At 40.5% G+C, this 18,163-nt stretch overlaps 1 protein-coding gene and 1 long non-coding RNA gene across 2 annotated transcripts in view; one reads left to right on the top strand and one right to left on the bottom strand.

Annotated features, from left to right (window-relative positions):
* Positions 1-18,163, top strand: part of LOC129039983 (uncharacterized) — a 128,147-nt gene that overhangs the window by 58,409 nt on the left and 51,575 nt on the right. The window lies entirely within an intron of this gene.
* Positions 13,085-14,123, bottom strand: TAS2R40 (taste 2 receptor member 40). Its single transcript, XM_054493677.1, has one exon. The coding sequence runs from the start codon at positions 14,083-14,085 to the stop codon at positions 13,114-13,116; it is 972 nt and encodes a 323-aa protein (XP_054349652.1). The 5' UTR covers positions 14,086-14,123; the 3' UTR covers positions 13,085-13,113.

The following is an 18,163-nucleotide window of genomic DNA, read 5'->3' as shown; positions in this document are numbered from 1 at the left end:
AAAACATAAAAGAGACAAAGAAGGTCATTATAAAATGATAAAGGAACCAATTCAGCAAGAGGACATACAATTGTAAATATATATGCACTCCATACTGGAACACCCAGATATATAAAGCAAATGTTGTTAGAGCTAAAGAAAGAGAGATAGGTATCAATACAATAATAGGTAAGAACTTCAGCAGACCACTTTCAGCTTTAGACAGATTCTCTAGACAAAATCAACAAAGAAACATTGGACTTAAACTGTTCTGTAGACCAAATAGACCTAATAGACATTGACAGAATGTTTCATCCAACAGCAGCAGAAAATAAATTTCATCAGCACATGAAACATTCTCTGGGATATACCATATATTATGCCACAAAACAAATCTCAAGAAATTTTAACAAATCAAAATAGTATTGAGTATCTTCTAAGGCTACAATAAAACAAAACTCTAAAACAACAAGAGGAACTTCAGAAACTGTATAAATACATGGAAAGTAAACAATGTGCACTCAAACATGGATCTATGAAGCAATAAGAAGGAAGTAAATTTTTTTTGAAACAAATGAGAATAGAAACAAAACATACCAAAACCTATGGGATACAGCAAAAACATTACTAAGAGAGAACTTCATAGCAGTAAATGCCAACATCAAAAAAGTAGAAAGAGTTTGAATAAACAACCTCAAAATGTATCTCATGGAAGTAGAGAAGCAAGAATGACCCAAACTTAAAATTAGTAGAAGGAAAGAAATAATACAGATCAGACTAAAACTAAATAAAATAGAGACAAAAATACAAAAGATTAACAAAATGAAAGTTGTCTTTTTGAAAAGATAAAGTCAATGAATCACTAGCTAGACTAAGAAAAAAGAGGGAAGAAATAAAATCAGAAACAAAAAGGAGACATTACAACTGATACCACAGAAACAAAAAAAAGATCATTAGAAATTATTATAAACAACAATGCATCAACAGACTGAGAAACCTAGAGGAAATGAGAAAATAGATAAATTCCAGGACACATATAACCTACAAAGATTGAACCAGGAAGAAATAGAATACCTGGACAGACTAATAATGAGTAATGAGATTTAATCAAACCTCTTTTTCTTTATAAATTACCCAGTCTCAGGTATTTGTTCATAGCAATATGAAAATGGACTAATGCAGTCACGTATTGTTTGATAATATGTAAGAAGACTTAATCAAACCTTTTTTTTTTTTGAGATGGAGTCTTGCTTTGTCGCTCAGGCTGGGCATGACCTGAGCTCACTGCAACCTCTGCCTCCTGGGTTCAAGCGATTTTCCTGCCTCAACCTCTTGAGTGGCTGGGATTACAGGCACCCGCCATCACCCCTGGCTAATTTTTGTATTTTTAGAAGAGACAGGATTTCACCACGTTGGCCAGGCTGGTCTTGAACTCCTGACCTCAGGTTATCCTCCTGCCTCAGCCTCCCAAAGTGCTGGAATTACAGGCATGAGCCACCATGCCCAGCTCAAACCTCTTTTTCTTTATAAATTATCCAGTCTTGGGTGTTTCTTCATAGCAGTATGAAAATGGACTAATACAGTCACATATTGTATAATAAAAAGTCCCTCAACAAAGAAAAGCCCAGGGCAGAATGGCTTTACTGGTGAATTTTCCCAAAATTTTAAAGAAGAACTGACATCAACTTTTCTCAATCTATTTTGAAAAATTGAAGAAGAGGGAATTTTTCCTAACTCATTCTTATAGGCCAGCATTATCCTGATACCAAAGCCGGACAAAGGCACAACAAAAAAAGAGAAAACAACAGGCAATATCCTTGATGAACATAGATGCAAAAGTTCTCAACAAAATATTAGGGAACTGAATCCAACAGCACATCAAAAAGATAGTACACCATGATGAAGTGGGCTATCCCAGGGATGCAAGAATGTTTCAACAGAGGCAAGTTAATAAATGTGATACATCACATCAAAAGAATGAGAGACAAATGCAATATGATCATCTCAATAGATGCAGAAAAAGCATTTGATAAAATTAAACATCCATTCATAATAAAAACTCTCAACATAGGGACTTGAGAGCTTAGGAATTGAAGGAACATACCTGAATTATGTATAGAAGGAACATACCTCAACACAATAAAGGCCATATATGACAAACCCAAAGCTAACATCCTACTGAATGAGGAAATGCTGAAAACCTTTCCTCAAAGAACCAGAACAAGAGAAGGATGCCCACTCTCACCACTCTTTTTCAACATAGTACTAGAATTGGGCAAGAGAAAGAAATATGGAAGGTGTCCAAATTGGAAAAGAGGACGTAAAATTGTCCCCTCCTTTTTTTTTCTTTTTTTAAAGATGACATGATCTTATACACAGAAAACCCTAAAGACTTCACCAAAAAAACTGTTAGAACAAATACTGATAAACAAATTCAGTAAAGTTTCAGGACACAAAATCAACATATAAAAATCAGTAGTGTTTCTATACACCAATCACCAGCTCATTAAACAAGAAATGTGGAAAACATTCTTATTTACAATAACTACAAAAAAAGTACATAGGAATAAATTTATCCAAGGAGGTGAAAGATCTATACAATAAGAACCACAAAACACTGATGAAAGAAATTGAAAGGGGCCACAAACCAACAGAAAGATATTCCATGCTCATGGATTAGAAGAATTAATATTGTTAAAATGACCATCCTACCCAAAGTAATCTACAGGTTCATTTTAATCCCTATCAAAATACCAATGACAATCCTCACAGAAATAGAAAAAGGAATGCTAAAATTTGTATGGAACCACAAAAGACCCTGAATAACCAAAGCAATCCTGAGCAAAAAGAACATAACTGAAAGCATCACACTATCTGACTTCAAATTATACTACAAAATTATAATAACCAAATCAGCATGGTATTGGTATAAAAACGAACACAGAGAGCAATGGAACAGAATAAAGAACCCAGAAACAAATCCATGTGTTAAATATTTAGAGTCAACTGATTTTTGGCAAAGGTGTTAAGCACAAACACTGGGGAAATAACACCCTGTTTGATAAATGGTGCTGGGAAAACCAGACATTCATATGAAGAGGAATGAAATTAGACCCCTGTCTCTCTCCATATACAAAAATCAACTCCAAATGGATTAAAGACTTAAATGTAAGACCTGGAATTATAAAACTACTAGAGAAAAACATAGGGGAAACACTCCAGGACATTGGTCTAGGCAAAAATTTTATGCCTGCAGCTCTAAAATACAGACAACAAAACCGAAAATAGACAAATGGGACCATACTAAACTAAAAAGCTTCTGCATGGCAAAGAAAGCAATCAAGAGAGCAGACAACCTATAGAATGAGAGAAAATATCTGCAAGCTATGCATTTGGTAGTGTACTAATATCCAGAGTCTACAAGGAACCCAAACAACTCAATAGCAAAAGACCTTAACAATCTCATCAAAAAGTGGGCAAAGAATCTGAATAGACAGTTCTCAGAAAAGACATACAAATGTCCAGCAAGTATATGAAGAAATGCTCAACATCACTAATCATCAGGGTAGTGCCAATTAAAACCACAGTGAGATATCATCTCATCCCAATTAGAACAAGCTATTTTCAAAAAGACAAAAAGTAATAAATGCTTGTGAGGACATGGAGAAGCAGGAGCTCTAATATACTGTGGGAATTTGAATTAGTACAGCCATTATGGAAAACAGTATGGAGGTTTCTCAAAAAGCCAAAAATAAAGCTATTATATGATGCAGCAATCCCACTACTGAGTATTTATCCAAGGAAAAGTAATATATTGAAGACATATCTGCATCCTCATTGTTTATTGCAGCACTATTCACAATAGTCAAGATATGGAATCAACCTAAATGTTCATTGACAGGTAAGTGGATAAACAAAATGTGGTATATATACACAATGGAATACTATGCATCCACAAAAAAGAATGAAATCCTGTCATTTGCAGCAATACGAATGAGCTTGGAGATCATTACGTTAAGTGAAATAAGTCAGAGATGAAAAGAAATACTGCATATTTTCACTCATATGTAGGAGCTAAAAAAGTTGAGTTCATAAAAGTAGAGTAGAATTGTGGTTATTAGAGGCTAGGAAGGGTTGGGGGAGAGGATTAGGAGAGGTTGGCTAACAGATGAATCACAGCTAGATAGAAGGAATAAGTTCTAGGCTTTATAGCATTGGGTGAATATAGTTAACAGTAACTGTGTATTTTTGAAAGCTAGAAGAGAGCCTTTTAATGTTTCCAACATAAAGAAATGCTACATTTTTGAGTCGATGGGTATGCTAATTACCCTAATTTGATAATTACACATTGTATACATGTATAGAAATATCACTCTTAGATACGTTCTATTATTACATGTCAATTAAAAATAGAAGGGAAAAAAGTTGAATTAGAGGAAATACATACCAGAAGAATGATGTATATTTTGGTATATTTCAGATAGTGTGGATTTCAAAGATGAATCTTGAAGCCCAATTAATTTTAATAGGTACTAAAAATTTAACTAGAATCAAAAGAACCCACAAAATCTTTTAGGCTAAAGGTACTAGAAATATTTGAATTATATAATAAACCTCCTCAAAAGCCTTCAACAGTGTGTACTGGCACTATGTTAATGGTTGAGTAGTGGTTACATAGAGGATGTACCATTACCTGCTTTTGTATATGTTTTAAATTTTCCAAAATTAAAATTATAAATAGAACCTAACCATCAGGCCCTTTCAGTGATTATACTTAGTGAAGTGAATAGAATGAAGCATCAAGAGCTGCCAGAAAAGGTATTCCTGAGATGCAGTGTGAAGGGCTTTGCAGGCCAGTCAGAAGGTTTTTGCATAATGAGAAGCCTTTGGAGGATTTTAAGCAGGGGAGTGTGTGTGTGAATGTGAGTGTGTGGTGGTGTGTGAATGTGTGTGGTGTGTGTGTGAATGTGTGTGTTGGTGTGTGTGTGAATGTGAGTGTGTGGTGTGTGTGAATGTGTGTGGTGTGTGTGAATGTGTGTGTGTGTTGTGTGTGAATGTGTGTGGTGGTGTGTGTGTGAATATGTGTTGTGTGTGTGAATGTGTGTGTTGGTGTGTGTGTGTGTGTTGGTGTGTGAATGTGTGTGTGAATGTGTGTGGTGGTGTGTGTGTGATGGTGTGTGGTGGTTGTGTGAATGTGTGTGGTGGTGTGTGTGAATGTGAGTGTGGTGTGTATGAATGTGAGTGTGGTGTATATGAATGTGTTGGTGTGTGAATGTGACTGTGTGTTGGTGTGAATGTGTGTGGTGGTGTGTGTGTGTGAATGTGTGTTGGTGCATGTGTGTTGGTGTGTGTGAATGTGTGTGTTGGTGTGTGTGAATGTGAGTGTGTGTTGGTGTGTGTGAATGTGAGTGTGTGTTGGTGTGTGTGAATGAATGTGTGTGTCGGTATGTGTGAATGTGTGTGGTGTGTGTGAATGTGCGTGTGTTGGGTGTGTGAATGTGTGTGTTGGTGTGTGTGTGAATGTGTGTTGGTGTGTGTGTGAATGTGAGTGTGTGGTGTGTGTGTGAATGTATGTGGTGTGTGTGAATGGGAGTATATGTGAGTGTGTGCGTGAGGTGTGTGTGAAAGAGTATATGAGAGTGTGTGTGTGCATGTGCAGTTCAAGTGAATGTGTATAGGTTTCTTGTTCACAAAGTTATGGAATTGGTGTGAATATCGTAGCTGAGTTGAAAGGTAATACTTGTTATCTGAATTTAGCCTCAGTCATTTGGGTGGAGCTTAGGGTGACCAACTGTCCCAGGTTATCCAGGACAGAGAGGTTTTCTGGGTTGTGGAACTTTCAGTTTATAATATCTGAGTGGTTGGTTACCTTAGTGGTAGCAATAGATAAAGGGTACAAATTGTGAGTAGTTGTATGTTCGAAGGGTGCTTGGTGGATAAGGAAATAGAAGAAAACTCAGGCAGCTGAATAGATATGGAAGTCAAGGGTGAAGATCTCTAAAACAGAGAGAGTGGCCAACAGTGCCCCACCCTTAAGGGGATCAGAGGTGATGAAGACTCAGGCCACAGGTTTGACTTTTAAAAATATTATTAACTTATTCAGATCAGGACTTACTAGGCATGTTTTTTAGTTATTTAGCCTTCAAAAAACAAACAGAAAAAATTCTGCCATTGGGTAAAATTAATGCCATCAGTGCCAAAAATGTAAATTAGAATATAGACACAAAACTTAGTTAGTGAAATAACTCATGAAAGATAAAATATTAGGCAAAGGTGTTTGAATCACTTAACAATTTGATTAGATAACAAAGAGGTTAAGACCATTTCTTGTAGTATTTGGAGATATTTAATTTTTATTAAGTTAAGATAAATCTCACATGAATCTTAACAAATCTTAGTCAACTCTTATGAGTAGAGTGTGAGTGTTAGGTGCTATTCCACTGAGCAGTGAGATGAGGAAAGAACGGGCCTATGGGGTCTTGGTATTTTCTGCAGGTCACATTGCCACTCCCTTCCTGCCAAGCATTTCCATCACTCATGGTCTCAGCTGCACTCAGGGCTGCCAGCCATAATCTACTATCCAGCTACTGGTTTGAATAAACCACTGATTTATTTGCAGTCTCGAGAGCTGTAGGCAGGAAATGCAAACAGCAGCTTTCCCTCAGGAGGGCTAGATGTAATGGGACCCTTTTCTGTTTTGCATCCTCAGGGTCTGATGGGAATCTCTGAGGAAGCTCAGTGGAACATTTCTTTTTCTCTCGGCCCTGATTTCTCCTAAATGGCTCAGTAAGACCGAGAGGAAAAGATTCTGTCCTGAGTTCTCTGCTCCCCACGGTGAAGGAACTAGGGAAAGAAGATCAGAATTAAAAAATTGTTTTTAGAGGATAGGAGTTTTAATTGTGCACATTTGAGGTTTAGGGTACATTCCTGACTCCACAGTACATAGATGACTAATCAGGAATTTTCCACATTGTAATTTAATCCAGTATTCTTTTCTAGCCTGTGTACTCTTGGAGGGTAAAATTTTTGTTGAGTTGATCTTTATTTACTAAAAATGCATTAAGAAATACATTTTTGTTGAATAAATAAATGCACTTATCTTCATATGGTGGTTTACAATTTATTATAGACATATTTTATTTGAGTCTTACAGCAACCCTGTGTAGTGGATGTTATGATTATTTCTGCTTTCCAGATGGGGAGACTGAGGCTCAGAAAGGTTTAGTGACTTTCCCAAGATCACACAGAATGGAGACTGAAGTCTAGATCTTTGACACCAACTGTAGATTCTTTCTATACACCACACTAACTAAGCATTTCCCATCATTATGCAATAAACCAGCCTGTTGCTTAGTCATCTAAAAAGAACACAAAAATATAAACATTGCCCTGCTGGATCAAATTCACAAGGAGAAAGCACTCAGAAAGCCTAGTGTTCAACCTCACCAGAGATGGTTTGTAGAGGCATGACTGTTTCAAACTCATTTCAAACTCATTGTTATCAAGTGAGTAGCTTCAGGGCAATAGCTTTCAAAGCCTTAAGTAGAAACAAAATTTGGGCTCTGTGTCTGTCCTTAGCAGGTGGGAGACAGGGGACTAGAACATTAGCTTTCTGTTTATTTTTTAATTTTATTTTTTACAGAGAACTAGTGGATTCTATTTTAAATATTGCACAGGGACAGAGAAAAGCTGGAGAAATTGAAAGTAGCAAAAATATTGGGGAAGTTGCCACGTTCAAAACATGGCAAAAATTCATAAAAAAGGATGAGTTCATGTCCTTTGCAGGGACATGGATGAAGCTGGAAACCATCATTCTCAGCAAACTAACACAGGAATGGAAAACCAAACACCGCATGTTCTCACTCATAAGTGGAAGTTGAACAATGAGAACACATGGACACAGGGAGGAGAACATCAAACACTGGGGCCTGTTGCGGGGTGGGGGGCTAGTGGAGGGATAGCATTAGGAGAAATACCTAATGTAGACGATGTGTTGATGGGTGCAGCAAACCACCATGGCACATATATACCCGTGTAACAAACCTGCAGATTCTGCACATGTATTCCAGAACTTAAGGTATAATAAAAAAAAAAAAAAAAGAAAAAATAACATGGCAAAAGTTGCCACAATAAGTATCCCTGGTTTTGCAATGAAGTGTGGCTGGGGCCTGGGGAATGCTGTGCCTTCAAGGGTAGGAGAACATGCCTAAGTGAAGGGTCTGCAACTGCAGCCTGGGGGCAAATCTGACCCACTGATTCTTTTTGTTTTGTATAGCCCACGAGATCAACTCAACAAAAGTTTCACCCCCCAAGAGTGCACAGCTGGGAAAGAATGGACATGACTGTGCTCCAACAAAATGTCACATCATGAAATATTAATTTTTTTAACCATTTAAAAATGCAAGAGGCATTTATTAAAATGCATTTTTAAATGGTTGAAAACATTAAAAGAAGAATAATATTTCATGACATGTGAAAATTATATGATATTCAAATTTCAGTGTCCATAAACAAAATTTTGCTGGAGCACACCCATGTCCATTTATTTATTTTTTGAATCACCATGGTGGCTTTTGTGCTGCAACAGAAGAGTTGAATTCTTCTGGCAGGGACTGCATGTGGCCCACAAATCCTAAAATATTTACTCTCTGGTCCTTTACAAAAAAAGTTTGCTGACCCCTAACCTAGTGCCTGTTAGGTTCAAATTGACACTCAAATAACTGTCGGGCAGCTAAACTGTGGAATACTAGATGTCTTTCATTTCTGACATTGTCAGGAAGGGAACAGGAATCCAATTCTTAAGGCCACCCTATACTTTTCACCTGCCACTTGGATGACTGAACTACTGGATCCATGGCCATGTTCTGCCACCAAGCCTGTGGGACTATAAAGGCTAAGCCTTCTGCGTGCATCTGGCCCAGTCTGCTCTGTCCTTTTCATATCTGGCCTGCTTTAAATATCCTCATTCTAGATGCCTCTCAGTGTCACTCCACTTCCCTTTAGAGTACTAACAGCTAACATCTATTGATGGCTTACTCTGGGTCAGATGCTGTGTGCTAAACACTTAGGATGAGTGAGATAACCCTAGGAGGCTGGTATTTCTCATTATTGTTCCCATTTTACAGATGTGGACACTGAGGTTCAGAGAGATGCAATAACATGCCCATTTGCACATCAGTAAGTGGCAGAGCCAGGACCCAAACCCAGTCTCACGACTCCGGGAACTGCACGGGTGGGGGTGTGGAAGTTGATGGGATGCAGGTTTTTCTGTTAACGCTCCACCCTGCCTTGGATCCCCTCCTACTACTGCTGCCACACTAAACCTAGGGGGCGGCTGGTACTTTTCTTTCTTGGGCTATCTTCAAAACCACTTTTCTCTTATTTTTTTTCTTGATGCAACTGAAAGAGGGTGGAACATTCATAAGACATTTTGCTAAAAAAAAAAAGAAAAACCAAATGAGAGACAAACCAGGAAAATTTTTTACAAATCTGTATTCTTCCTACTGAGGTTGTTTGATGGGCTAGCGCCACAGACACAGAGCACCTTTGCAATGCCACACCGGGAAGGAAGAGTCCAACCCAGAAATGCTCCTCTTCAAAGCTCTTGGAAAACTTTGTTTTGCTGCTTACAGGGTAATCCCCACAGGCCTAGGCAGAATTGTCAGTTAAGAGCTTCTCCCAACTGAGAATGGCCAAGATTAACCTCAGCACTCAACACCTCCACATCTTCCCCTTTAGGTTCCCACTGCCCCAGCCCTTCACCCCACCCATTTTCTGCCGTCTGCTCCCATTTTCCGCCCAGGCCTGCCCTTCCTGGGCCATGTCACAGGCTCCAAAATGCTTCCATCTTCTTCCTATCAACAGAAACTTGTAGCAGTGTAACATGTTACCTCTTCCCAGCACACACTTGATTTGAGCGTTTCCCTGAAACTTTTACCTCTCCTACTTTAGGCAACGCTTCCCCCATTTAGAAAAGGGTACAGAGAGTTCCCCCAGCCTTCAAACATTACAGACTGGCTTTTTAGCCTTTCTGTCCTCCTCTTTCTCCCCCAAACAAATCTTTCTGAGTACATAAGAAATTTCCTCCTCTTACCTCTCTTCTAAAGATTTTTCTTGGCCAGTTGCGGTGGCTCACGCCTGTAATCCCAGCACTTTGGGAGGCTGAGGTGGGCAGATCACGAGGTCAGGAGATCAAGACCATCTTGGCCAACATGGTGAAACCCTGTCTCTACTAAAAATAAAAAAATTAGCTGGGCGTGGTGGCACATGCCTGTAATCCCAGCTACTCAGGAGGCTGAGGCAGAAGAATCGCTTAAACCAGGGAGTTGGAGGTTGCAGTGAGCCAAGATGGCACCGCTGCACTCCAGCCTGGGCGACAGAGGGAGACTCCATCTCAAAAAAAAAAAACCAAAAAAAAAAACTATGTATATATTCCTTGTCTCCAGAGGAGAGGGGGAAAAGGTAAGACAGATGGGAGGGCTTCCTCTCTCAGTGTCTTTTTTTTTCTTTCCTTCCGTGATCTTTCCTAATGCATATGTTGCCCTGTCTTCAACAAGACATAATTAGTTAGCCTTTGGTTTCTGCTCCCCTCCCCCAGCACAAGACATTTTAGACTGATTGAACTTACAGTTTCTTTTCTTTTTATTACATAGATGTTTCTTCCCTGCTGCCCCAAGTAAAGAATGCCTGAGAGAATAACAGATTTCCTGTAGAATAAAAGCAAAGAAAAGCCAGAACCACAGTGGAATTTTAGCAGACACTGAAGTAGTTGGAAGGGGAAGATGATACTAGATTTTGGGACAATCTGGTGCCCATAAAGTCATAGCCCTTAGACTGGCCATGGCTGCCAGTCTAGCCTTTATTTGCAAGGACTTGACCAGATATGAGGAAAGAAGCCAGACACCCTGCCTATGGGCTGGGCCTGCCAGACTGGAATCCATTGCTAACCAAAATCCCCTTACCTTCTCCACATGCTAGATGAATATTCAGAGTGACTTTGTGGGTAGAGGAATCCTTCACTCTATCACTTTCAACATCCTGCAGGGCTGTGGGCAAGGGAGATGATGTAGAGTTTGCAAGGTGGGAACCTGTAATACTGAGACCACAGCAAGCCGGGCTTTGCATTTGGTTACAGACCTTAGGCCAGCAGAGTCAATTATTGTCTTCATTTAGGACTTCTGATTGCTGTCTAAAGCCAGACAACTTGAAGACTAGGTATTCTGGGTCTTTCTGAGTGCTTACTTGGGTTTTACATACAGAAGAAAGAGAATTGGAGAGAATTTTATCTCGTTGAAGGCAGGCCAACATGTGCGTCGATAAGGATGTTATCATCCTTGGAGCTTTGTTAGCTATGTCCTGCCTTAGGCTCTTGCTAGCAATGAGATGATATTTCTTCATATTAAGTATGGAGTTATCCACTTTGTGGTCTTGACATGGTTCATGTTAATATAAGGCAACTTTAAATCAATTTTCTCTCTAACTCTGTAATGCATCAGAGAACCGTTAGTGGGTACATGGCCCTTTTATCAATATATATAACTTGGAAGAAAATGTATATTTCTCTATTCTAGGGATTGGAATAAAACTTCAAAATCTAACAAAATCTAATTTGTCTTACTATAACAAATACTGCCTGAAATAGTCATATAAATAGCTATAGCTTAAGAAAACTATCAAAAGTATGTGTTTTATTAATATTTTACTTTTCAGGTAAATAAGTCCCAAGCTGTCTGAGCTATAAAGGAATGTGTGTGTGTGTGTGTGTGTGTGTGTGTGTGTGTGTGTGTATGCCATGTATATGTGTGGTTTTTGCAGTTTATGGATGTAAGCTCTCTGAAATGTGTGCTCGAGAGCGCTGGAGCTCAGAACTAGACTTTGCTACTGACCTTATATTTTCATCTGGGGGCTACCTAAACTTGGTATGATCGGCAGCATTCTTTTTTCATTTTCCTCAATAATCATGACTTAAAACTTACCTAATAAAAGACAACTTCAGATTCCTAACGTTCAAGCTCTAAGATATCTGGGGAGAGGGTGTCCAATATTTTGTGAACAGCTCTTTGAGACAATGCTGCTGGAACCATCCTGAACAATGACAACAGAGAATAATGTTTTTCCTCTTCTCCAGCGGCCTGCCCCAAGTAACCCGCTCTTGCTCCACTATTTACTTCAAGGTAACCCAGAACTGGTAAAACCAGAGGCACAGGTGCCGCTAGCATTGCCACAGAGTCAGGAGCTGAGCAAAACAGACGCTCACTTACTCTGGCCTCTTCCTTTTCTCTTTCTGCTTCCTGCCCACTTCACTCTTTTCCCTGCATTCTTACTTTCCTCTCTGCTCACTTTGTCGCCTCCCATTTGGAGAAATAAAGCATTGAACTGACCCTTCACATATCCATCTGCCGTTCTATAACTCATCTTTATCTCCAAACATCCTCTCTAGACTATTGGTTTTTACCCATCCCCTCCCTTTTGGCATCATCTTCTGGAACTCCTGGGATCAGGATGTCACCCTATCACTCCACTAATAGCACACATGGCCTCCTTTTAGTCAAATCCAGAGCCTTTTTCTTCACCCTTTACTTTCCTTGGACCCTCTGCAGCACTTGATAATTTCCGGCAGCCTTTCTTTCCTGAATCTTCTTTCTCTGTAGCTACTCTGGTTTCCCTTCTACCCTGTGGACTGAGTGCTGTGCTCTGCTTCACCAGCCCTAACTGTGTGTTAGTTGGGTGTCTTAAGTAGGATGATCATGTAATTCTTCATCCAGACCATGATATTCTTGAGAATTAAAGGATGCTCAATTGACAACAGACAATAAACAGAGATTGTCCCTGGCAAACCGATATGTCTGGCCACCCTCTCCTTAAGGCTCAGGAGGAGAAGAAAGTGGAGAGATCTCAGGGCAGGATATGAATGAACATAGTTCAAGGAGCTTTCGAAGTCCATCTTCAGGTTTCTTAGTTACTTCTGTTTAGAATCTCAAGTTAAAAATTCAGCTTCATATTTATAAAAGGATCACGTTATCTGAGAAGTGTCAGAGCAGGTTTGGGAGAGAAGAGACGGGTGAGGAGAGAGTTCTACCTGCGGAAAAGGCAGAAGTGGTTGGACCAGGTCCTGCAGTCCTCCCTGAGTTCCAGTCACAGAGTCTGCCCTTTTAGGTAAAGAGGAACTTGGTGCTGAAACCGCTTCCAGGCTCTTCTCAGCCCCGGGTTGCCCAAGATCAGCTGTACTGAGTGGCCGGCAGGGTAGGCAGCCATGATGATCTTGCACAAAATATTCCAGGAACTGTAAGTGTCAAAGATGTTGGACATGGAAAGAAATAGAGCAATTGCATTGAAAATGTAGAGGATGAGAAAGTAGCTGGTGGCTTTGATGGCCCCTATGTGAGCCTTCATGCTGGGGTCCCTGGACCCTGTGGCATTGCTTCCCATGTGTAGGGTGTGTCTCTTGAGAGAGAGGATCAGCAGGGTGGCTGCCAGGATGAACATGATCAGAGGAACGAAGATCCCCATGTTGTAGAAAAATACCAGGTTGACCATATTGGTCTCAGAGAAGTACTTCTTCTCCGTGGAGTTGGAGGAGGAGATAGGAATGGAGCTATTCACATACACATTGAAGACATGTCTCGAGAGAGGAAAGCTGAAGCTTAAGGAAACCAACACTGACAGCCTGAGAAGCCAAGGCATCAGCACTATGATTTTCCTCTTCATCAAGAAGAACAAAGGATGATTGAAGTTTGCAATTCTAAGACAATAGAAGACTTTGAGCCAGGCAGCAAACCAGAGATTGGAATGGTTCAGAAAGACAGTGATGACTTTGAAGAGGATATACACTGTGTTTTGGTTATAAACAATTCGGAATAGCAGACTGAAAATGTTCTCCAGCATCATCCAAATCTGTAGTAAGAGCCTGGAAAAGCTCAGCATCAACATAATGTGGTCACCAGTGGGGAGTGTTTTGCCCCTGGCCCACTCAGCCCCATAGATGGCCGTGATGAAGCCACTCCCAAGGATGCCAGTGATGCACTCTATTCCGGAGACCACCAAGGTGAAGGTGACCTTGAACGTGGATATGTCTTTATCTGTGGCATCTGTGTTCACCGTTGCCATTCTCTTTGATCCTGACTTTCAGCTTTCTGCGCCAAGAACGAGTAACTGCTCTGCAATCTTCTGACCCTTGCTCAATGTTATTGTAATTTCCGCCCCCCTCATTAATGGTTATTTCCAATTTTTCTCCATTTGTTTATCACATGACTACAAGTTAGAGGCTTCACATGCAAATAATGAGAGGATCTGGTTACTGGGTCTGTCTCAATTTTTCATAAAGATACATTTGTCTTGGGCTTTCAGAAGCTCACTAGAAATAATTTGAGACACGTTTCTAGCTCAACACTTTCCTACCTTATTTACTTTAAGTTCACATTTACCTGATAAGGCATGAATACAAGGCCTTTTTACTTGTCTCACAAGATCTCTGTTACCTGCTAAATTATTTGTAAAAGCTCAAACAGCTTTTAAAATCTGTTTTCCCCACTTCTTTTCTTGTCTCTCTTATTTTGGGAGAGAGTTTTATTTTGATAGATACCATGTTTGTGAATAAGAAATTCCCATAAGCTCATATATGAACATCTTTTACTTAGAATTGAGTTTCTTCCAAAAAGGCCTGCTATTATAATGTCCTCAAATAGTATACAGAAAAGCCAAAATTGGATGCTATTCGAGTTGGAGAGAAGGAAGTCTCCATAGTTCCAGTTTTTATTGTTTGTGTACATGTCATCAATTTCAGCTTACTGAGATCCCACATGACTATTTGAGCTCAGAATCAGGTAGAATGAGCCTGGGGAGAATTCAGTGTTCTGGACATGGTGTTGAAGTTCGGAAATGTGATAAGGTACTGTAACTTGAAATTTAATTTCCTACTTTTTAACCCTGGCTGTGAACCAGAATGAACTCTGGCACTTTACAAGAATATGTAGATGCCCAGGACTCATCCAAATCTAGGAAATCAGAATCTGGACTAGGGCTCAGGCATGCTATCTTTTAAAAAAGCCGAAAGGTCTTGTTGCTCATAGTCGGGATTGAGAACCAAAATCTTAGCTGGAAACCAACGAGCCTTGGGTCAGATTTGGCCTGTAGTCATTTTACCTTGCATTGGCTAATGCTGTACAGCATTAATCCACCAGTGTGTAACTATTTTTTTGAGGGGTTCTATTGGCCAACATTTAAACTTAGGAGATTACTTATATGCACGCACAAAAAATCTATCTTCTCTTGAAAAATTAGAAGATTTGTCAGTATTGGGTCTTCATAGTGAATTGGCTGAAGCTGAGTAGTGGCTGCCCATTTTAAATAAGGTATATACTTTTCAGTTTGTTGACAATACTAATTCCTAGTGTCTTCTTGACACAGAAGCTGAGTGCCAGTTATCATTTTCCAGTGTGCTTGCCCTGTTATTTTTATTTGATTTTTTTTTTCTTTTTGAGACTGGGTCTCACTCTGTCACCCAGGCTGGAGTGCAGTGGTGTAATCATGGCTCACTGCAGCCTTGACCTCCATAGCTCAGGTGATCCCCACACTTCAGCCACCTGAGCAGCTGGGACTACAGGTTCATGCTGCCACACCTGGCTAAGTTTTGTATTTTTTGTAGAGACAGAGTTTCGCCATGTTGGCCAGGCTGATCTTGAATTCTTGGGCTCAAGCAATTCTCCCATCTCAGCCTCCCAAAATACTGGGACTATAGGTGTGAGCTACCATCCCTGGCCTTGGTCCATTATTTTTTTTATAATATACATGGATGAATGATAAAAATGGGTTTCCCTACCCCAAATTAATTTTATTTAAAATAAAGAAGTTGGCTGGGTGCAGTGGCTCATGCCCGCAATCCTAGCACTTTGGGAGGCCGAGGAGGAGGATTGCTTGAGCTCAGGGGTTTGAGGTCAGGCTGGGCAACATGGTGAAACCCCATCTCTACCAAAAATACAAAAAATTAGCTGGGCATGGTGGCACGCACCTGTGGTCTCAACTACTCGAGAGGCTGAGGTGGGAGGATCCTTGAGCCTGGGAGGCGGAGGTCTCAGTGAGCTGAGATGGAGCTACTGCACTCCAGCCTGGGTGACAGAGCCAGACCCTGTCTCAAAAATAAATAAATTAATTAAATAAGGAAGTAGAGATTTAATATTTGTATAGAAATAAGCACCAGGCAAAGCAATATATTTCAAAATTAAGAAAGCATTATTTAGAGAAATTAAAACTTATGTCAACACAGAGATTTGTACAAAAATGCTCACAGCAGCTTTATTCATAATAGTCAGAACTGGAAACAAGATTTGTTGGCAGGTTCTGCATCTCCTGTAAGAGACTCATTAACTTTGGTTAGTTCTCTTAATTGAGGACAGTAGTATTTGTCAGCAGCTTTCATGTATTCCAAAGCATCAAACTCACTTTTTGGTTTATTTTGTCCCAACATATGCAAGTTTGTAATAAATGATATCTCCCCAGATTTCTGGCACACAATCATTGACTTCCATTGTTCTGGTACTATTTTCTATTGGTCTTCACTCATGTTTTTCTCTGATTTTAAGAGGTGGGAACAGAAGGAGATCTTGGGCAGGGTCTGCCTGTAGCCCCAGAGGCTCAGGCAAGAGGAGTAGGGAGGGGATCAGCCACTGGGGTGTGGGACTGTTGCTGAGGCTCTATGCAAGCTGGCAGTCTGGGCTGACAACTCCAAGCCACTCACAGTGCCACATTTATAGCTATGTTTTTATTCCATATTTTATCATTTGGAGAGCTAGAATGGAGGCATCATCTCTACTTTAGAGAAGTTCTTTTTTTATTTTTATTTTTGGAGACAGGGTCTTGCTCTGTCACCCAGGCTGCAGTGCAGTGGCATGATCTCAGCTCACTGAAAGCTCCCCCTCCCAGGTTCGAGCGATTCTCATGTCTCAGCCTCCCAAGTAGCTGGGATTACAGGTATGTGCCACCATGCCTAGCTTATTTTTGTATTTTTAGTAGAGACGGGGTTTCACCATGTTAGTCAGGCTGGCCTTGAACTCCTGGCCTCATGTGATCCACCTGCCTTGCCCTCCCATAGTGCTGGGATTACAGGCATGAGCTACTGCACCCGGCCTACTTTAGGGAAGTTCTCATGGGGGTCTTCAAGGAACAAAAGTTTCAAATTCTTGGCTATGAAGTTTAAAAGCTTTGGTCCAGGCATAGGATAGAACAGATTGGAAGAATACACTTATTCTTCCAATGTTTCCAGGGAAACATTTTTCTTTCACATCTCTCTCCATCACTACCATGTAGACTAGAAAATGCTTTCCCAGTTGGAGAGGAATGAAAGAAGAGGAGGCAGGAAAGAGCTAGAGAAGTTAAGGATCTCTGTTGAAGGGGTCCCACATCTTGGCCCACTGCTCAAGGCTGCATGGGGGTGTCAAAGGCAGACAGGCTGCAAGAGGACCCCTGAGTCCCCTGCAGCCTGTCCACATTTGGGAGAGCTGTTCAACCTTCCTTGTGTTCACAAAAGGAGTTTGGAAATCTGCTAAGGGAGTTATCGGATTCCATGGGGTGTGGTGGCCATATCAAGGAGACTTTACAAGCATGAGATCAAAGTGTGGACATGTGAATTGACATCAACGTAAGGACAGGAATGACCACAGTATAGACTCTACATCCCACCTTCATGCCAAATCTTTGAGTGACTCCCAAGGAGCATAGGTGTCCTTCATGGAAGACAAGAAGGAGAAAGGAGAAAGGATAAACACAACATGTTTCTCCCCCTCCAGTTTCGGTGCCCCACTCTGTGTTTCCCATCCAATTGTAATGTCTTGGGCAGGTTTCAAAGGTTTGTCTTCTTTTGGTTATTAATACTCAGTCCAGTTTAATTTCATATTTGGTTTAAGTATTATCTTCTGCCTTTCCCCAAGCACAGTTTCAGCTGACACCCTATCTGCTAGGACTGGGAGGAGACAAGGTGGACCCTGAGACACCCGTCTCTCCCTCTTGTTTTTGGCTAGTGTGTGTGAGAGAGGACAGGCAGAAGAGTCTCTTTATTTCTCTGGCTGCTGTTGTAAATGCACTCTCTTGTGCTGCTGCTGCTCCCCTGGCCAACACCATCTGGCCCTCCATGACTTCCAGGTGCCAGATGTCCATATGTTTGCTGTCTTGTGAGGATCTCATGTGAGTCTTG

The sequence above is a fragment of the Pongo pygmaeus genome, chromosome 6 (assembly GCF_028885625.2).
Source record: "Pongo pygmaeus isolate AG05252 chromosome 6, NHGRI_mPonPyg2-v2.0_pri, whole genome shotgun sequence".
NCBI lineage: Eukaryota > Metazoa > Chordata > Mammalia > Primates > Hominidae > Pongo > Pongo pygmaeus.
Note: the sequence above shows the minus strand (reverse complement) of the source record. Positions and strands in the feature narration are given on the sequence as shown.

Excerpts from the sequence above, each read along its gene's own strand:
- TAS2R40 (XM_054493677.1), bottom strand. The coding sequence starts at position 14,085 with ATGGCAACGGTGAACACAGATGCCACAGATAAAGACATATCCACGTTC.